Source organism: Medicago truncatula, chromosome 3 (genome assembly GCF_003473485.1).
Source record: "Medicago truncatula cultivar Jemalong A17 chromosome 3, MtrunA17r5.0-ANR, whole genome shotgun sequence".
NCBI classification, from domain to species: domain Eukaryota; kingdom Viridiplantae; phylum Streptophyta; class Magnoliopsida; order Fabales; family Fabaceae; genus Medicago; species Medicago truncatula.
Genome location: NC_053044.1, coordinates 37,692,620 through 37,714,959, shown reverse-complemented (window position 1 = coordinate 37,714,959; position 22,340 = coordinate 37,692,620). Strand labels below are relative to the sequence as shown.

Sequence of the window (22,340 nt, the reverse complement as noted above, 5' to 3'; positions counted from 1 at the left end):
ATATAAATTAATTGTTTCAATATTTAGTCAAACCCCAAAACTAAGAATTCTCCCACTTTTTTACCAAAAAAGAAAAAGGAATTCTCCCATTATTATTATGACATAAAAAAGGAAAGAGAAAAGAAAATGGTAGTTTGTGTAAATAAACAGAGAAAACAGTGGCATAAAACACGGCTCCTAAAATCCACAGACACAGTCCGTAAAACAACTCACACCACTCTGCTCACTAGCCTTTATTGATTTTTACCCTTTTCATTTCATTTCATTTCCTCTGTAAGCAAAAAACAGAGCAAAAACATCACAAACAAAATAACAGAGTCATAGAATCTCAACAACACCATAAATGTGAAACATCATCTTCAACAATCACAGCACAGAACAACCATGGCTGAATCAAACGGCGACGTATTCCCATGGTTAAAATCCATGCCAGTAGCTCCCGAATACCGACCCACTCCAGCTGAATTCGAAGATCCAATCGCATACATTTTCAAGATCGAAAACGAAGCTTCCAAATTCGGAATCTGCAAAATTATCCCTCCTTTTCCACCTTCTTCCAAAAAAACCACCATCTCTAACCTAAACCGTTCATTCCCTAACTCCACATTCACCACCCGTCAACAACAGATCGGGTTCTGTCCCCGTAAACCCCGACCCGTTAAACGACCCGTTTGGCAGAGTGGGGACCACTACACTTTCTCTGAGTTTGAAGCCAAAGCAAAATGGTTCGAAAGAAGTTACATGAACAAGAAGAAGAAAAACAGTAACAGTGCTCTTGAAATAGAGACATTGTTCTGGAAAGCTACGGTGGATAAACCGTTTTCTGTTGAGTATGCTAATGATATGCCGGGTTCTGCTTTCGCGGACACGGTGGAGAATAATAATAAACCGTTTTCTTCAGTTGCTAATAGTACTTGGAATATGAGGAGGGTTTCAAGGGCCAAAGGGTCTTTGTTGAGGTTTATGAAGGAGGAGATACCCGGAGTTACTTCGCCCATGGTTTATCTTGCTATGCTTTTTAGTTGGTTTGCTTGGCATGTGGAGGATCATGATTTGCATAGCTTGAATTATCTTCATATGGGTGCTTCTAAGACTTGGTATGGTGTTCCTAGAGATGCTGCTGTTGCTTTTGAAGATGTTGTTAGAGTTCATGGATATGGTGGAGAGATCAACCCTCTTGGTTAGTTTCACTCTTACTTTTGTAATAGGATGATTATATGTGGTTTTATGTTTATCTATCTGCCTGCATTATTAGTTTTATGATGTTCTGTTTCTGTTAATTATTTGGGGATTGATATGGATTCTTTGAGAGAAATACAGAGTAGCTTTGTTTTGTATAAAAATCTAATTTTTTTGTTGTTTGGCTAAAGTTGTAAAAATTCATATAGAACCATTCTTAGTGTATGTTTTTCTGCAACCTTTTAATCTTTTGACTAGTACATTACCAGATAGTTTGTTTCACTCTCTCTGCATGCATGGCTTCTGTCATCTTCCGACAATCCTGAGTTTTAGATTAAGGCAAGGCATGATTGTTAAAACCAAATTCACTAGCGAAAAAGTTTATGTTTTCAGTTTTTTTATCTCTGTTTTAATCTCAGCCTGTTAGAAGTGAGTAAAATTGTTATTTTAATAAGAAAAGATGACAAAATTAGGGTTCATATTGTTTATTTTAGGATCGCAGTTCATTGCTTTAACCTTAGTAGGTTTTAGAAGCTGAACTTGCTGTTCATGAATCGTTGAGAAAACTCTAAGAACACTTCGTGCTCATCAATCATTGATTTATGGATTCTCGAAATGATTACAATGTGCATTGATCCTATTTATAGATTGCTAAAGCTTTAACTACCTGTAACTAACTCCAAGAGGTTAGTTACATGGCCATGCTAAACTATTGCTATCCTATAGTAAGTAAGATGCAACTGTAACTATGTCTTGTTAGTTACAGTTAGTCACATAGGAGTGCAGCTACTCCAGGTGTAGTCTACACTCTACCATACATACAGTGTACTCTTACAGTAGGCAGTGAATGGGTCTAATGATTGCACACAGTTTTAATTTAATGAAATCTTACTAGACGGGGTTTAGAAGTCTACCCTCATTTGAACATGCACCCCTGTCTCTTCCATTTTCCCTCTACAAATACAACGCCTTACTATAATCATCACATCCGTTGGTTTTGTGTTCTGTCCAGGCTATCTTCATTGTTATTATCTTCAATTCTTTACTGTTGATGTATTGTGTTTTATTTTTCAATCAATGAGGAATATTGGTTCGTCCTATCTCACATTATTGAGAGGAACTGGTAGTAATTTCAATATGTGAAAAGGATGATACATTGACACCGCACTCTGTGTTTATATTTGGATGCACATGTTACATGCCTTATCAGGTTCTTGTCTCTTCTGAACAGTTACATTTTCTATTCTTGGTGAGAAGACCACAGTGATGTCACCAGAAGTGTTTATTAGCGCAGGTGTTCCATGCTGCAGGTACTAATTTTTAATGAATGTCATGCTATATTTTGTGATGCTCATATTTGGTAAATCCTCTGGATAAATATCTAGCGTCAGTTGCTGCTTACACTGTCATTTTTACTGTGGCTTGTGGGTTACTTTGGAATACTGCTTTATTTTGTCCAACAAAAATCAATTTCAACTTTAATGCTATTGAAGTTCAGCAATGGCAAATACAATCTTAGTATCTTACTAGAAATGTATCCCTAGTTCTCAAAACATTTAACTAGTTTTTGTTGTAACTAATTAGATGTTAGAATTCATTGATACTACGTCTATTTATGTTTTGAATAATTTGTTTTAATTGTTCAATTGTTGTTTCGTTACTTCCCTTTGAAACCATTTATTTAGTGGTCCTTCAATTGGTACTAGGAAGCAGCTTGTTAGTTTTGAGGTTTTTGCTAGAAACAAGGAATCTATAATTGTGTGGCAGTGTTTAGTTTATGCAGTTGTCTGGTGCATTCAGTGAGAGTGGAATAACCTAATCTTTAAGGTTTTTATTTTTATTTTTTATTTTTATATATTTTCTTTGGCATAGGATTGTATTCGTATACAGCGCTCCACTATTTTTGTTTTGGGTTGGGCCTAAATCAACTTTACAAAACCTGCTTGTGAGGTGAAGATTTCCCCCATTTATAAACATATGTTCAGGCCATCTCTTGTCCAATGTAGGACACTTTACACACACACACCTTATGCCCAGAACTGAACATCTGGAGCGTGATCCGATAGCGTAAACCTAACTAAACTTTACAAAACCAACTTGTAAGGTGAGGATGATAGCCCCCACTTATAAACATATGTTCTGGCCATCTCTCATCGAATGTGGGACTCTTCACAGGCAGTTCCCATTTCTGATATGCTGAGAGATGGGAAAGCCTAGCTGCCCGCTTCATGCTTGGTTCCCTTCCCTCTATTCTCCCTTTAGTTTTTCTGGAGAATTCTTTTTCCTTTTGAAAAGAATATTTTGTCCTCGTCCTAGTAATTGTTACCCTCGTTTATCTCTTATTATATGTTTTAGTATTGTAATTATGGATTTTGGTAATCATGATAGCAATCATTAGACGCCATTTTTTCAGTGATCATGTATGGTGGTTTATACTTTATATGCGCATCTATACTTTAAATTTCAATTGCTTTGAATCAGGTTAGTGCAAAATGCTGGGGAATTTGTTGTGACATTTCCAAGAGCCTATCACACGGGGTTCAGTCATGGTAAGATATTTGACAATTTAAGAATGTTACATATAGGTTCAACGTCTCTCTGCATCTCTCTCTCTGAGAGGGAGGTGAGTTAACCTTGTGAATACTGTTTATGCTAATTGTTGAATGCTTCCAATGCTCTGGATGTATATTGTGTAGGTTTTAATTGTGCAGAGGCGGCAAACATTGCAACACCCGAGTGGTTGAGAGTTGCTAAAGATGCTGCTATTCGGAGGGCTTCAATAAACTATTCTCCCATGGTTTCACATTTACAGTTACTTTATGACCTTGCCTTAGCTTTGTGTTCTAGGTTTGTCTTTCCCTTTTCTAGCCTTTTGTAATTGCTATAAGAGTGCCGCCATTATTTACTCAATGGAGTTTCAAGATGTAATTCTCCAATTTTAAAATCTCTGGATGAATCATTCTAGATGATACATAAACATGTGCGTGTCTTAATATAATGTGATATTCGCACAAATACAATTATTTTAAAGACCATATAGCTATAATAATATATGTTTTGTGTGAATATCCTTGTTCTTTCCATACAGAATCCCTGGGGGAATCAGTGCGGCACCTCGGAGTTCTCGACTTAAAGATAAGAAGAAGGGTGAAGGAGAAGCTGTAATTAAAGAACTATTTGTCCAGGATGTGTTACAAAACAATGATCTGCTTCATGTCCTCGGAAATGAGTCTTCTGTAGTACTTCTTCCTCGCAACTCAGTTGACATCTCTAGTTGCTCAAAATTACGTGTTGGATGCCGGCCACCAAAAGTGAACCCTGGATTTTCCTTTGATGTATGCAATTCTGAGGGACTGAGTTCATCAAAAGGTTTTGTTTCTGATGATCTGGTATTCGACAGGAATCGCGGAATTGCCCAAGAAAAAAACTTATGTTCTGTGAATGATGAACTTACTCTGTTGTCCGAAGGGAAGGGGATTCCCTCGTTGGATGCAAATGGTAACAAATCCCCTTCAAGTTCTAAGCAACTTCAAAGAGACAGTGAAAGTGAGACTAGTCAAGGAGATGGATTGTCAGAGCAGAGACTGTTTTCGTGTGTCACGTGTGGACTATTAAACTTTTCCTGTGTTGCTATTGTACAGCCTAGAGAACCAGCAGCTAGGTATCTTATGTCTGCTGATTGCAGCTTCTTTAATGATTGGGTTGCTGCCTCTGGATTACCTGGTAGCAATAAATATACTGCCCCCCATGAAGATGCACATATTCCCGAGCCAAATATGTATGCAGGCAAGTTTTACAAATTACATTTCTAATGTTTTGTATAATATTTTATCAAAATTGGTTTATGGGTGTTTCTTCAGTTATGATCAATAATGACTACACATTATAGGTGTTTTTGGGGCCTGTTTCATATGCTCATTAGGAACTATGTCTTCAGTTTATTTATTTGGTCAGTGTTCTATATGTAATACCTGACTTGTGTGGCCAATCTGTCCTGATTTTTTCCTACTGTAGAGCAGAAACACAGTTGTTGCGCATGCTGGTTCTTCCATGTCTCTGCGTGCGCATGACTTAGGCTATCCTGTTTGGCTCCCTTCCTTGTTTGTTGCCAAGATATTTTTTATTTGCATCTTTGTTATGTTTTGAAATAGTTATCCTTGTCGTTCTTCCTATTCCTTTTTAAATACTTCCTTTTGGGAAAAACCAATTGTACATAAACTAGTTATGCATTTGGACGTTACTCTTTTCACTTATTATGCATTCGGACTTACATGGGGTCTGAAGGTTGGTTTGTTTTCTTTTGGGCTTATGCAAACCCCTGAGATGGTTGTGTTAATTGGTTGCAATTCAAATCCTAAACTCCGGAAGACTAGAAGATTATCTTGCCTTTTGTGATGGCTGAAGAAGATTTGAGTTGTCCTGTCACAGGTGTCATGAACTGGTCATTTGTTACATAGTACCAAATGTCATAATGATACGCTAGGATTTTAGTTGGGATAATAATAGAACAGGAACATGCACTGATGCCCTTTGGTGTACATATGAAAACACAACTTAGGTATTTAAGCAACCAAATGCCTTTTACATCATATTTGCCATCTCTCTCAAAAGTTAACAACTATAAATTTTTAGCTCTGATTTTCCTTGGCAACGGTCTAGGTAAAAGTACTGATCCATTTTGTTTTATAACGCAGGGTGGACAAAGAAAAATGCCCAAGAAGAGGCCTTACATTCCGAAGGAGAAAATGGCAATACAGCAGCTACAGCTCTTGCATTATTGGCTTCAGCATATGGAAGTTCTTCTGACTCTGAGGAAGATGCAGTTGACGGCCATGAATCAAATGCAATAAACTTTACATCAGAAAGTTTGCCTTCTAATTTTTGTGATTCCAATGATAATCCCATGACAATACTTGATAAAGATGATACCCTTTCAGAGAGTGCCAGCTACGAAGCACACAGAAATGAGTGTAATTTGAGTCATCATCCTCGGGATCAATCTTTTGAGGAACAGGATTATAAAATCACTTCAGGGGCTGCATTTGAAAATACAAGGGCAATGCCTTATTCCACAACATATAGTTCCCGTGATACTAATGACGCTGAGAAGTCATTGTCAATCGAGGCAATTGTTCCTGTAAATCATAAAAATGTTTTACTGGTACCACAATGCGATGAAGAGTCGTCTAGAATGCATGTATTCTGTCTAGAGCATGCTGTAGAAGCAGAGCAGCAACTACGCCCAATAGGTGGAGCCCACATATTGCTCTTATGTCATCCAGGTCTGAGGGTTGATTGATTTACTATTCATTTTGCAAAACAACTCTATTCCTTTGCTTTTTGCCGCTTTTTTTTCACTTCTAGTAAAAGATTTCAACTCTTCTGTAAATAGGTGGCATCATACGATTCAATGACGGTAAAATTTCTGTACATTATCTACAGATTAAAAAGTAAACATTTATTTATTATTATTCTCATGGTCGTTCATTTGTCTTTCTTTTTTCTTTTCCTTTATTCTATGCACCTCATTGCATAGAATGATATAGCTTTTCTCGAATAAGGAAGACTGTAAAGTTTCCTTATCTAATCAATTTCTTTTGAGTAAGGATCAATCTAAAATGGTACTTTTTATTTTAACCAGTGTCCTAAGGAACCAAAAATAGACAATTATTATTTGTAAGCACAGTTTTTTATAGGGTCCTGCTATAAAATCATGGATCTTATTTTATTTTTTTTATATTTTATTTTAAGCAGTTGCTCCTTTTTTTTTTTTACCTTTTTTTCAAGTTGCAGACCTTTGCAAAGGCTTTGTGTGATTTTTATTTATGTGATGGACAATGTAGGAAACTGACTCATCACTAGTTCTCATATTTCAGCCTCGGGGAACTTTTTTAGCTATGATAAGTTATACTAACTAGGATGCATCTTTCTGATTTGAAAAAGTATTTTTCAGTTAGTTTCATGGCTCAATAATAGTTGGTGGTGTATGTTATACCTCTTTGCTACTGATTAACTTTATCTTCATCTCATAGGGTTCAGGTTATTTTACATGTGTTTATATTGTGTAGTTGCTTTTACAGTTTATTGGTTTTCCTTTTTGCAAATCATTCATTACTTATTTACATGCTCAGATTATCCCAAGATAGAGGCTGAAGCACAGTTGGTGGCAGAAGATTTGGGGATTGATTGCACGTGGAAGAATATTGCCTACAGGCATGGCACCAAGGAGGATGAGAAAAGGATCCAGTCAGCTCTGGATAGTGAGGAAGCGAGTCTCGGGAATGGGGACTGGACTGTAAAGCTAGGAATAAATCTCTTTTATAGTGCAAGTCTTAGCCGCTCTCCCCTTTATAGCAAGCAGATGCCTTACAATTCCGTTATATATTATGCATTCGGTCGTAGCTCTCCAGCAAGCTCACCGATAGAACCAAAGGTTTATCAGAGAAGGGCTGACAAGCAGAAAAAGGTTGTTGCTGGCAAATGGTGTGGTAAAGTTTGGATGTCTAATCAGGTCCATCCCCTTTTAGCAATAAGGGATTCTGAATATGTTGAGGATGAGAGAAGTTTACGTGGATTGGTATTGCCTGATGTGAAAATTGAGAGATCGGGAAGTACCCCCAAAACTGCAACGGCTATCACAAAATCAGGTAGGAAAAGGAAAACAACCTCAGAGAGTAGACGGCGAATCAGGAAGGGAAATTTTGATGATAAGGATGTGGTTTTGGATAATTCTGCTGAAGATGAACCCAGTCCTCGGCCAAGAAGGTTTCTTAGAAGCAAGCAAGCTAAGGGTGTTGAGAAAGATGGTGCAGCTTTGCAGAGGAATTGTTCTCCATATCATCATAGAAAACCTATAAGCAAACAAACCAATTGCACTGAAAGTGATGTAGTTTCTGATGATTCGATTGATGATGATTACATGCAAAATAGATGGAGTTTTAATGTCAAAAAAGCTAAATTTGCTGGCAATGAAGTGGTTTCAGATGATGCAGAGGACTATGATTCTGATTGTCATCAGATGGAAGAACTTAGAAGTAATCAAGATGAAGGTACAGAGAGAGATTCGGTTTCAGAGGATTCTTTGGATGTTGGTTCTCTTCCGTTGCACAGAAAGACTTCCAGAAGCAAGCATGCCGACTATATTGGTGAAGATGCAATTTCTGATGACCAAATGGAGAGTGGTTGTCAGAAGCAGAAAAAGAGAATTGCTAAAAGCTGGCAAGGCAAATACCTTGCTGAAAAAGATTCAGTGATATCAGATGACCAACTGGAGCTGAACAAGCTGAAGCAGCAACGGGGTAATCCTAAAAGTAGGAAAGCCAGAAACCTTGCCAATGAGGATGCTGTGTCAGACGATCAAACAAATGTCTATCGTCGCAAGTACCAAAGAAGGGCAGTTAAAGTCAGGCAAGCCAAATGTGTAGCAGAGGAAGATGTAATGTCTGACGACCAATTGGAGGTTTCCTATCAAAGGCATAAAACAGGTATTTCTAGAAGGAAGAACAAAGGCATTGATAGAGTGAAAAATGAAATGTCTGATGATCAACTGGATGATCACTTTCAGAAGCAGCAGAGAAAAAATCCTAGGAGCAGGCACATTAAACAGACTGATGAGGAAGATATCGATGACTCAGCTGACAATAATGCTCATCTGCTGCATAGAAACCCTAAAAGGAAGAAAGCTAAATGCAAGGATGAAGATCATATGATTTTAGATAACGAAATGGAAGATGATTCTCTTCAGCAGCGCAAGAGAACTCTTCCAAGTAAACAATCCAAACGAAAGACACTTAAACAGATGAAACAATCCAAAACTCTCCAAATGAAAAACCAGACACCTCAGCCAGTGAAACGAGGAGCTCAGAAGAATGCCAAGCAAGTAAAGCAGCCGTCTCATTTGCGGAGTAATCTTTCTGACAACTCCAGAGAGCCTAGTATAGATATGGAAGAGGACGAAGAAGGTGGACCTAGTACACGCCTTAGAAAGAGAGTCTTAAAAGCTCAGGAGTCTGAAGTAAAATCAAAAGACAGGGAAACCAAAAGGAAAAGGGCAAATGGTGTTGCAGCTGCAAAGGTTTCAGCTTGCAATCCCAAATCAGAGGACGAGGAAGCAGAATATCAGTGTGACATTGAGGGATGCACCATGAGTTTTGAGTCAAAAGACGAGTTGGTGCATCATAAGAGAAACATCTGTCCAGTAAAAGGTTGCGGAAAAAAGTTTTTCTCGCACAAATATCTGGTGCAGCACCGGCGAGTTCATGAAGATGACCGTCCTCTGAAGTGCCCCTGGAAGGGTTGCAAGATGTCTTTCAAGTGGGCATGGGCTCGAACCGAGCATATTCGAGTTCACACCGGTGCACGACCTTATGCATGTGCCGAGCCAGGTTGTGGTCAAACATTCAGATTTGTGTCTGATTTCAGTCGTCATAAGCGAAAGACTGGTCATTTAGCGAAGAAGATTCGTCAATAGAAAGTGCAATAGATGTTGTTGTTACTTAACATGTTTTTAGAATTTATGATTCCATTGCTTAATTGACCAAAGCTAGGACTAACATTTTAGGATATGTCTGCAATTGTCATTTGTAAAAACTATTAATTCTGTTTGCTTTGGGTCTTCAACCCATTGTTTCATTACAATTAAAGCAAATGCTTAATTCTCAACCTGTTCATATCACATTGCATGCAAATGCTATTCCAGCTTTTACTTTTTGTGAATTGTGATGATATTATTGCAATGCATTCCCCAGTTCATAATTTTCACTAATGAATCAATGTTTTTTTTTTGGTTTATTGAAAACGCCATTATGTTGATAGAATAAAATAGTTGTGCGCTAATATTATGTTGTAAGCTCATTTTCACTAAAGCATGTTAAAAAAAGTTCCTTTTAAAAGGAATAGAATTCTTCAACCTTTCGTTGTGGGACTTCAGACTTGTGTTAAGCACCAACCTTTTTGTGCTTCCCATTTTACTTTCAATGCTATCTTTTTCAAAACAACGGGGATCATTTTGAAGAATATTTTTATTTTTAATGTTTATTATTTCTTTGTTGTATAATATTGGAACTATTTAACTAGTGAATCAATATAGATGGAAATTATTAACTGTTGGAATTAATTTTAGTGTTCACCATTAAATGCTCAATAAGCATACTGACAAAAAAAAAACACAACGAAAATTGTGGTACTACTCAAATTCTGCTTGTAAAAATATTCGACTATGTCCTGGTTCAATGTTCAAATGTTTTTGTAATTTTCCAAATATAAACCAATAATTATTTTTGTATATGTATCATATAAATGCATATTTCTCCTCGTGCATTACACAAGTGTAAAAACTAGTTAAAAACACATCTTAACATGTTTCACCCACCACTACTTAATTTATTTTTTTTAACTATCGATGGTCATTTTCACTTATATTGTGAACATTGCTAAATTGACCACGACAAAGAGGGGATAATCCTATTTATATAAAGGGTCGTGCTAACTTGTGCTTTAAAGGCAGAAGTGAAAGAGTTTAAAATGAAAATAAAAAATAATTTTGAAAATGTAACTTTTGTAACTTGTAGGACATTGAATACATAATTTTTAAAAAAAACTTTTACATTTGTTTTCTTAACTTATATCCTAAAAACATAAGTTAGCATTTTCTTATATAAATTAGATTCTGACCGTCTTTTTTTTTTACTTCTCATTCTCTTTTTTCTTTTGAAATTTTAACATATATAATATTTATTTTCACATGACATGTAATATTTCAAGATAAATCTTTAATGCATGAAGAAGGATACATATCAGGTTTTTTTTTTATTACATGATACATATCAGTTTGAAGTAGTTGTAACAAATAATCTTTAATATACGTATGAAACATGAGAAATATAAGATGTTTTGGTCATAGTGGGACTTAAAGATTTAGAGATACAAGATGTTGGTTTCAATTTCCACCCGCAAAGCTCCTCTTTGAGGTTTCAGGTTTGATTTTCCCGGTTAGGTGGGTTAATTTAACTTCTTCAAAAAAAAAATTCCACCCGCAAACTTTCTAACAAAAACTAACAACTAACATTGACCGTTAAAATAACATGAATTATGAAGAATATATTGAACTAAAAATGACATAAAGCACACATAATGATTTATCTAATACTGATTTTTTTTAAATTTAAAATTAGTAAAGCCTATATTTCTAACTTTTTTAATGGCAAATATATATATATATATATATATATATATATATATATATATATATATATATATATATATATATATATATATATATATATACAAACTGTACAGATACACCTAAGGAGTCATCCGACATTGCTCCCGAAAAGCACCAAAAAACTAACCCCCCGGACAAACCCCAAGGGCCACACCCACACCGTACCAAAAAAAAAAGACAAAGAAAGCAACAACCACCCGCCAAAACACATGCCGGATCAGAAACAAAAAAGTAGAGAAACAACCCCAAAAGCTGGACAGAAGGGAGGAGACAGAAGCCCCCACCCAAACCCCCAAGCGATCCAAGGAAAGCCACCACCAAAACCCTATCGGTGCCAACACAGGACGGGCTGCACCTCACACTCGTGATAAGTGCATGAACTAGCATGGCACTTAGCCATGAACCACTTCCAAGCTAAGAGTTTCACTCTATCCACAACAGGTTCCTCACGGAGAGCGCCACCAGAGAAAATAAGGTCGTTTTGGGACGTCCAAATGGTCCATATAACATCATGGCAAACTAGAAATAGACCTAATCTAACTCTGTTCCCCCTCCTAAGCTCGTAAAGGCGTGGAATTGCCGTGCAAGACCAAGGGGGATCACAAACTCCCAACCTAACCACCTAACTACCTGATACCAAACCGGAAGGACAGTAGGATAGGAAAGAAAAAGATGCGACGTGGACTCAGATGGTGCAGCACATGAGACACACCCAAAATCTCTCTCTGGAAGGGGGACACCGCGCCTAAACAGGTTAGACCTAGTTGGGATCCTAAATTTCTAAACTAAAAGTAAAATTATCTTAGATTAAATTTTCAATCAGAAAAATTCAAATTCGATCTTTTGGCTGCGACAATCATTCATAGTTTTTACCTACTTTCAACTAAATTTTAGATTATGACATCCCATTTCCCTTGAAAACTATAGGTATAAGGCCAATCCATAAATGTCAATCCAAATTTTAAAATTTAAAATATTATCACCGGATATGCAAAAGAAAAAAAAGTATTTTTTTAAAAAAACAAAATTCAAAAACTTAATGTATGTACTTTTAGAAATAGAGTAAGATCTGTCATCGTAAGCTTAAATCAGTTGGTATGGACAATGCATGGAATTAAAAAATGATTGACAAAACATTTATTTTTATTGTATATCTCAATTGTTGGATTAAAACAATGATAAAAAAATGGAAACAGAGAGAGTAGAAATGAATGTATTTTTTTTTAGAGAAAATAGAGATGAGTGTTAAACATACACACACAACACACTCTCTAAATACTATTTTAATTTCATTTTGTTTTAGAAAAAAAAAATTATTTTAGTATTGAAAAAAAAAAAAAAAGCGAGTTTTAGTGACACGGCGTCCTTGTGGCTTTAGCACTCGTGGATACTAGTACATCAAAATACTAAAATACTAGGTATATAACCCGTGCGTTGCACGGGTTTGACCATAATATTTGTATAATATTGAATTAATTTTTTATTTTAAAAAAGGGCTTCGTCAATGATTTAAAATTAGAAATAATCTATAAATTTCATGTAAAAATTGTTACTTTTTAAACGTTTAATGTGTTGAAAGCATCATTTTCAAAAAAAAAAATTCTTTAGACTTTTTAACACATACTTTAAAAACACTCGTTTGCATTTTCTTTTAAAAAAATACTATTGAAATTGTCGAATATTTGCTATATTGAAAAAAAAAAAGGATAGTTTTTTAAAAAGAAATTAAAGCATATGATATCTATCTACTTAATTTTTATGACTGTTTCAAATGGATACACCAAAAAAAATGGATACAAATTTACAAACACATCCTAAAAAACTTATAAATTTTATAGACTAAATTAACAAAGGAATAAAAATACTAACTAAAGACAGATCTAAGGATCCAAGAGACAAAAAAGAATGTTGGTTTGTTTTTGTGAATGTATAGATTATTTTTAAACTATAGGGGAACACTGGAACTATAATTTTGATAACAATGACACTGACAATATTTTAAATAGTCTCATGAATTTAAACCATATTTATTCAGGTTATGAAGTCATGCTCGTACCACTCAATTAAAGAGAATACATGTTGACTAAAATATAATAATAATTTAGAGTTCGTATGTTATAGAAGTAATGTTGGCTAAGAAAAATTAGAGATTCTGAATTCGAATTTAGATCTTTATATATCATCGTTTTTATAGCTATTTTATTTTTAAAACATGTAACCTAAGAAATCATGTCTTATTCGATTCATATACCAGCTACACATTCTTAGCTTGTTATATGAATCTTAGTTTTATCTAAATAATAATTTATATAAACATTGATTGACATAGTAAGCTATAGCAACACTTATTCGTATTCAAGCACCATCTAATTTTTCATTTAAAGGCATTATCAAAGTCATTAAGCTTTCTCCTGTTATCCCATGTAATTTATTTTTGTGGAATCCAAATAATTTTTGTATCAAATTATTTGGGCAGGATAAAAAAATAATTAACCTTTACATCTTTTTTATAAATCAACCATAAACATATATTACTACATTCTTTAGGTACGCTACCATGTGTCGTTTTGATGGTATATCTTTTGTCCTTCATGTTCGTGCAGTGTCTTCTTTCATACATGGACGAATTGAATTCTTTCCCATAGTAGCAGGTAGGTAATGGTAGTAAAAAATTTAAATACTAATCAGTAGATACAAAATCAAGCTCCGATTTCACTAATTGTGTTGGCCATTAATAATATACTCAAGCATGCTTTCATGATATTATCATATCATAAACCGTGCAGAGGTGGTGGACATAAATAAAAATCAACCTTGACACTTGTTTCTAGAGAAACAAATGAGCCTCATGTTTATATTATGAATAGTTTTTTTATCTAGTATATTGTCTATATTCACAAAGTTTTTGTGTGCGATTTTTTATCTAGTATATTATGAATAGATTTTTAGTCAACATATAAAATACACAATATATAAAATACTAATTACACCACATAGGAGAAAGATATTGGAAGCAAAGGCAACATTTTTGTATCAAGTATGAACAGCTGGGTTCTAAAATTAAAAATATAAACTATGCACTGCAATTGTCTCACCTGTTGAATTTGAAGAGAAAAAAAGTTTACGATGAGACCACAAATGTTTGAGATAAATACATTCTTCTTCTTATACAATAAATATAATACTCTCCGACTGAAATTTCACACGCCTAAATACACAAAGGTTGTATATAAGGCACATATATATTTTAACTCATCCGACTTTTTTATACTATTGTTGAATTGGAAGGCTATGAAGAATTTTAAAAGGTTGAACTCTGAAAAGGTTACACAGTAAAAAGGGATCCATCTCTTCACCTTTTTATACTATTTTTTTTTTAAAGGAATGAGTTAGCACTATTTTCCTCAAATTAAATGGACGTTATATAATAAATTATAGTCAATAAATTTGTAACTGGTAGATGAAAAAATTGAAGAAGAAAAGAGCTACATGTAGTAGAATAGACGTAAGAATAAGAATGGATAGTGGGAGGGAAGTTACAAAAGTTACATAATAAATATAAGAATGAATATATGTAAACATTTAGTAAATAAATGAAAAAAGGAAAAAAGAAAGAAAAGAGAGAGCCACATGGTGAATGCTTATAGAATATAAGTTAGAAAAGGGGGCATTTGTGAGATGACATGTAAGCAAAGTGTAATTTAGAATACATGTATATAGAGATAGAGATAGAGATAGAGATAGAGATAGAGATAGAGATTAACATCATTCATTAAAAATTAACAAAACTCAACAAAAAAAATTAAATAAAAACAATTAGAAATTAGATAATTTTTGGACCTTGAAATCATTTCTCTTCAAATAAATCCAAAAATAAATAAACAAGTTTGACTAATGAAGTTCACGATCAAAAACTATTTTAAAATTTTTTATACATTAAAAAACTCGTTGTTACTCGTTACATATTCAAGGATAAAAATAACTATTTACTTAATAAACTTTTTTTTTGACCAAATTTACACTAAATTTTAAAGAAAATTGATGTTGACACATATGAGAAGGCTTAGAAACACCAGTAAAAGACGTAAATGCCCCTGCGATAGTTAACTGCCGAGGAAATTGTGACTGCCAAATTAATTGTGTTTAAAGGCTATTCACGTTTATTAATATAAAGGGAAAATGCAATAATTTACATTAATGAATGATTGATTTTTGTGGAACGGTTACTTTTGTTTTTGGTGGTGTATTTTTTGTTATAACCTTTGCATTTTTAATTGATTTAATTACCGAAAATAATGAGATGAATTAGTTTTAAAGACGTTGACTACAACTCATTCATTTTCTTTTGTTTACAAAAATGCAGTATTAATGACATTTTATTTTTGCTAATATGAGTAATAAAGACATTGATAGGTAATGATCTTCTTGGATTTTATATTTTTTTTTTGTAATTTACTTCGTATAAATATATAACTAAAATTTTTGACTTTTGAAATTAAATATATTAATTGAATTTATTATTTTGTTATTTCAATTTATGTTACAATTAAACATTATTCAAACTTTTCTTTCAAAAAAGAAAAATATTATTCAAAATTAATTTTAAAAATGTACCGTGGTAGTCACAATTAGATTTTTCAAATTAAATATATTAATTGAATTTATTATTTTGTTATTTCAATTTATGATACAATTATATATTATTCAAAACTTTTCTTTAAAAAAGAAAGACAACATTAAAAACTTATAAAAATGTACCGTAGCAGTTACAATTAGACTTTTCAAATTAAATGTATTAATTGAGTTTATTATTTTGTTATTTCAATTTATTGTTACAATTAAATCAATTAAACATGTAATTAATGTTCAATTTTTGTGGCAGTTAACCGTAGAAGTCCGGTTCGGTAATTAACTGTCGAAGTTTTCCTCGGCAGTTAACTGCAATTGGTTTTTAAATTCCTCGACAATTAACTGCTGCATGGGCATTTACATCTTTTACTAGTATTTCTCAGCCTTCTCATATGTGTCAACAACAATTTTCAATTTTAAAAGTGAGTAGTTCGGATAAATGAATGTATTCACTTTAAACAAATGTATATTCAGACATATTTTAATCAAAATAAAGTTGATGAAATTTAATTGAGTAGTGATATTTTGACAATTATTTTAATACAATTTTTGAGACAACTTTGTTTTTCTCTCTTCTCATTGATTAAAAACAATAGAGAGAGAAAAATGAAGAGAGAGAATAAAAACATAATATGAATATGAAAGAGAAAATTATATAAAAGTTGTATCAAAATAATTGTACAAATATCATTTCTCAATTTAATTATCGACACTCCAAATGTTGAAGGTGAACGGCGGTGGTATACGGCTACATAAACTTTACATCGTATAAACACACGTAGCACCCTGCCATGCCATCACAACAATCCACATCATCACATTAATTAATTAAACATAAAATTAGTACAACCAAACCAACTACAATGTATGTTATGTAACACAAGTTTGATTTCACACTTGTTCTTGTTCTTTCTTTCATTTCAAAAATCTATCAAATTTCAACTATTAGGGTTTCTTTTTGAAATGTGGAGGGATTCCATCACCAATGGAACCGTCTCAACAATCTCAATCACATTTGATTTCTTCTCATGTTCAACATATTTCCCCTGTTTCCAACCATCATCCTCCTGAACCATCAGATCTCAATCAATTGGCCCAGCTTGATGATGAGCTTCAGAACAAGTTGGATTTGAAAGATGAGGATGTAATTGAGGAAAAAGGTTCAAACTTTGAAGTTGGTCATGAAGTTGCTGTTCTAGAATCTGATAAGGGACAAGGGTGTCATGATGATGATGAGAATGTGAATGAGAAGGTTAGTACTGATGTTGATGAAGTTGGTGGAATTGATGATAAAGGTTCAAACTTTGAAGTTGATGATGAAACATCTGCCACAGTATCTGAGAAGGGACAAGGGTTTCATCAAGTTGATGTTGATGATGATGATGGTTGGAATGGTGATTATGATGGTTGGAATGATGATAATGAGGTGAGTGATTGGATTGAGAATGAGGTGAGTGGAGATGTTGATGAAAGAAGCAATGGTGGAGCTGAACAGTATCCATTGAGGCCTGAAGCTGAAGACTGTTCTTTTTATCTCAAGACTGGAACTTGCAAATTTGGATTCAATTGCAAGTTTAATCACCCTCTTGGGAGAAGAAACCAGGTATCACTCTCTTATGTTCCTCTTTCTAGTACACTCTTACTCATTATTATTATTATGTTATGTGTGGTTGCATTGAATGTTTAATACTAATGCCTTCATTTATGTATTATTAAGTATTGAAAGAGAAGCATAAATTTCACTTATGCAAACATGTTCACTTCTTAAAAGCTGCTTCCGTGTTTTCATGATTTAATTGACTTTTATTTAAAACTAAATGTAGGTTTTTAGAGAGAGGGCAGGAGAAAGAGATGAATTGGAGGAAAGATCAAGCCAGACAGAATGCAAGGTATTTTCAAAATTATGGTGTTATATTCTGTTGAAAACTTTAGATTTAATAATGCCTTGACTATGGCTTGTGCGTCGATTGCATATAGTTATTAAAATGCAAATTCCCCTGCCCATGGGATTTTCCATGGGAAATTGTGCAAGGTTAACTCTAGGAGGTGTACATGTATTTTATATTCTTCATTCCTTGCTCAGTATTGTCATACAGCGAATGTTATAGCATAGTGGAATTTGAACGAATCACTATTCTTTCATGATACACTATCAGTACAAAGTGTTGTCAAATAGAGACTATAGCGGCACTGTAGCAATGTAGCGTAACAGAATTTTAAAAAACCACTATTTTCCGTGATTGACAACACTACCTATGCTTGATTTTGACCGAGTAAATTATATTAGAAAAATTATTTATGCTAGAATTATTTGATCAATTACTGCTGGCATAATGGGAAAAAAACTTTTGTTGTATCCTGGCCTAGCTTTGTTATATTGAAAAATGTTGGATCTCTTGAACAATTTTTAGACGTAGCATGCTTGGATACGATGTGTATGTTTATCCTCTTTCCTGAGCCATTTCTTAAACTTGTCCTGCTATTATTTAGATTATAACATTTTTTTTTCTGTTTCCAAATGTTATGATATGACAGTATTATTCAAGATCTGGGGGTTGTAAGTTTGGAAAGGATTGTAAATTTGATCACACCAGAGGAAAATTTTCAGCAGATCAAGTTTTAGAGCTTAACTTCCTTGGCCTACCTATTCGTTTGGTATAAGCTTTTTTCCTTACTTAGCAAGCTATGCTGAAAGTTTGTTTGCGTACATTATCAGCTATCTTTTTCTGCTGTTGGAATACCTGTCCTGAAATTTTAGCCGTGTTGTTTTTCATTTTAGGGTGAGAAAGAATGCCCTTATTACATGCGCACCGGTTCTTGTAAGTTTGGAGCAAACTGCAAGTTTAATCATCCCGATCCTACATCTGTTGGAGGGTATGACTCCACTGCAGGATATGGTAATGGAAGTACTACTTCATTGCAAGACGTGTCACAATCATCTACACCCCCATGGTCTTCTACCAGAAAATTCAATGAAACTGCTCCTTTTGTGCCAATCATAATTTCACCGACTCCAGGGGCTTCTCCCCGAAGTTCTGACTGGAATGGATATCAGGTAAAATCGATAGACTTGATGCTAATAACTATGTAACAATGTACATTTTTTTATACCATCGGTACATGATGACTTATCACTTGCCAATTTTCTATCATACAATGTCAATGTTTCCTGTGGCCTAGTCCACAGTTGTCAATAATGCTCAGTTTAATGTGTGTTTGTATAGTTAATACTGAGTTATGGCATGATCTGTAAGGTACTCCCTCTGTTTCTTAATATAAGCAAATTTTACTTCTTAGATTCATTTAATTAATGATGTATGTGGTCCATATTATGAATCACATGCATCATTAATTGAATGAACCTAAAAAGTAAAATTTGCTTATATTTTGAAACGGAGGGAGTATTAAGTATTGCGATTTACATATTCCCCATCAGTTACTTAAAAGTCAAACTTTTTTCTCTCTCTTTTTAGGATCTCTTTTTTTTCTTTCTCTCTGTTTAGGCTCTCTTTTGTGGATCCAGTATATACATCCATTCTATTGCACAACCACATCATTTCAGATTAATTACCTTTGGATGCATGCTCAGAAGTAAAATAGATTAGTAACAAGAATTTGTTAGTAATTGCCCTTAGGGTAGTGGTGAAGGAAACAACAATTGGAAGTTTAAATGAAAACTTCAAAGTAGAAACATTTCTTAAGTAATCAATTACATTTCATATAAGTCGTTAAATGCAAGTAATATACTTAAGGCATTTGCTAGAAATATCCAAGTGATAATTTGATGTGTAACATATAATGTTTTCAATTTCATGCTCATTTCCTACACCTCTCTATTATTTGTTGTTTTGTTGCATGCCATTCTTATGAGGCAGGCCTCTCTTCCTTTCCGTCAGTTAATTATTCTTATGAGGCAGGCCTCTCTTCCTTGCCATTTTCCAGCAATTTGACCAATTTGTATTTTGTACAGGCACCTTTCTATTTATCTGAGAGGAGTATGCATCCACCTTCACCATATGCCGTGAACAACCCAGCTATGGAAATGAATGCTTATATGCACCGTCATAAGCATACACCAGTTGAAGAGTTTCCAGAAAGACCTGGCGAACCCGAATGCAGTTTCTTCTTAAAAACTGGGGATTGCAAATTTAAATCCCATTGCAAATTTCATCATCCAAAGAATCGGATTACAAAATTACCTCCATGCAACCTAAGTGACAAGGGTCTGCCTTTGAGACCTGTAAGTTATATGACTCTGATATCTTTTACTCCCTCCCCCCAATTCACCGATGATTATATACCAAAAAAAAAACTCAGCCCTAATGTACGAAACTGATCCAAAAACCCTAATGTACATGTTACCAGTTTCTTTGATCTAACATTTAATATCTCGTGAAATTCAGGGCCAGAATGTGTGCACTCATTACAGCCGGTATGGAATTTGCAAATTTGGACCAGCTTGTAAGTATGACCACCCGATAAACCTACCGCCCCCAACTATGCCTGGACGTTATCAACAATCCTCTCACACAAACTCGGCTAGTATTGAGGAGGCTGGAAGTGCAGGAGCTAGTGATGCAACAATTTGATAGCTTTGAGGATTAAAACATTTTCTATCAAGGATCTTATGGTTTTGAGCATGTATACCATCCATATTTTGTGATTTTCATCTTTAACATGATTACTTTATTTAACTTCACTGGTTATGCCTGATGTGGCACAAGCTTTTTGCGGAATAGCTATATATAATATATATCAAGACATATCACCTCAGCAGTTGTAGATTATCTGTTGGTTCCGGTTTGTTACCTCTCTTGGATTAGTATTGGATTATAGTTGTGCTGGTGTGAAATTTTTGTGAATATGTATTTTCTTGTTTATGTATTATGGTTGCCAATGAAATGTTGAACTTTAGTTGCGACAAAAGAACTGCTCAATCAATGGTCAAATTTGTAGCCTGTTAAGAGATTTTTAAAAAAATCAGCTGTGTTTGTTTCAAGTAAACTAAACAAGTTATACATGACTTACTGAACACGAAATAAGTATCATCCTTGATATTAATGAAATATATGATTTTTTTTCCGCATCCATTTCAATTCCTACAGACAAATTATTAAAACTATTGATTTTAAGTGACCCGTAAGTTTGTTCAAAAAAAAAAAAAAAGTGTCCCGTACCTACAAAGTAGGATGATAAAGGATCGTAGGAAAATTTGATATGATAGGGTGCAGGTTCATATTTGTAACTTCTACTTCTTTGTGTTTTGTGTGAGTTTCACCGGTAGATTTTTTAAAATAAAAAATAAATAAAAACAATTGAATTTAAGGTAATAGCATAATTGTAATAAAAGTCACTAGACAACATATAAAACCCATAACCAATATTTGATCGACCATAATAGTAATAGCATGCTTTACACAAGACACAACACTTAGGTATCCTATGAGGCACCTGTACTCTAATCCTCGCAGCGATATTTCTTTTACTTAAGTTGCTTAAGCTTATAGCACTGTAGCTATAGTCAACGAAAACCACCAAGTCAATAGCTATAGCACTGTTGCAAAAGAGGGATCTTAAACCTCCAAACTTCCTTGAAGCACTGATATCAAACTTACGGAACAAATGGTATAAGGAGTAGGTATCATCTTTGTTTCTCAAAATGATTAGTTTTATTATCATTGTCATGGATACATGAAAGTCTAATTTTGCCACAAGTTCTTAAAACGTGTCTTTATAAATCTTAAACTACAGTGATAAAGTCTTTTATTTTCTTTACCAAAAAGAAAATGTCTTTCAATTTCTTTTGAAAAATGGAGAGAATTTATACTTTGGTATGAGACCAATATCCCAGGAGTTTGATATCCTTATGTACTCTTGGTAGGTTTTAAAATGTGTAATAGGCTAATCACCCAACTGAAAACTGCAGTTTGTCAAGCAAGGTATATATCTCAGTTTTTCAGTAAGGGGTGGCTATGAATTTTAATTTCTTTTTCAGCTTTTCAAATTCAGTGTTAGATTCAAGTACAGATTGAGAAAAATAAAATCGAATAAACATAACAAAGAACGGTGACAAAAGATAAACATATAAACAAGTACAGAGATCCAACTAAATTTTCTTAGTAAGTCCAGACCATATAGATACCATAAACTTAAATAGCCAAGATCATACGATTAATGCCTAGATACCATGTTCCTCTTATTTCAAGTAATGAACGTGCATATGTTAACTTACAGTCACACCTTCTAACCTAATTGGTTTTAAAGGTACAACGTTTGGATGTTCCTCTTATTTCAAGCAATAATCGGTACA

General features: G+C 34.0%; 2 protein-coding genes across 3 annotated transcripts; both read left to right on the top strand.

Moving 5' to 3' along the window:
* Positions 1–228: 228 nt before the first annotated feature.
* On the top strand, positions 229–9,894 carry LOC25489508 (lysine-specific demethylase REF6). 2 transcript variants are annotated; one of them, XM_024780144.2, is made up of 8 exons: positions 229–1,180; positions 2,411–2,489; positions 3,661–3,728; positions 3,876–4,026; positions 4,268–4,965; positions 5,874–6,461; positions 6,572–6,595; positions 7,311–9,894. In XM_024780144.2, the coding sequence occupies exons 1-8, from the start codon at positions 385–387 to the stop codon at positions 9,647–9,649; spliced, it is 4,743 nt and encodes a 1,580-aa protein (XP_024635912.1). In that variant the 5' UTR covers positions 229–384; the 3' UTR covers positions 9,650–9,894. The 2 variants fall into 2 exon arrangements, with proteins under 2 accessions (XP_024635912.1, XP_013460954.1); XM_013605500.3 differs by lacking the exon at positions 6,572–6,595 and having other exon boundaries at positions 230–1,180.
* A 6,970-nt stretch (positions 9,895–16,864) lies between these two features.
* On the top strand, positions 16,865–20,956 carry LOC25489507 (zinc finger CCCH domain-containing protein 67). Its single transcript, XM_013605499.3, has 6 exons — positions 16,865–17,633; positions 17,854–17,919; positions 18,566–18,685; positions 18,810–19,085; positions 20,001–20,270; positions 20,434–20,956. The coding sequence occupies exons 1-6, from the start codon at positions 17,016–17,018 to the stop codon at positions 20,617–20,619; spliced, it is 1,536 nt and encodes a 511-aa protein (XP_013460953.1). The 5' UTR covers positions 16,865–17,015; the 3' UTR covers positions 20,620–20,956.
* Positions 20,957–22,340: the final 1,384 nt, after the last annotated feature.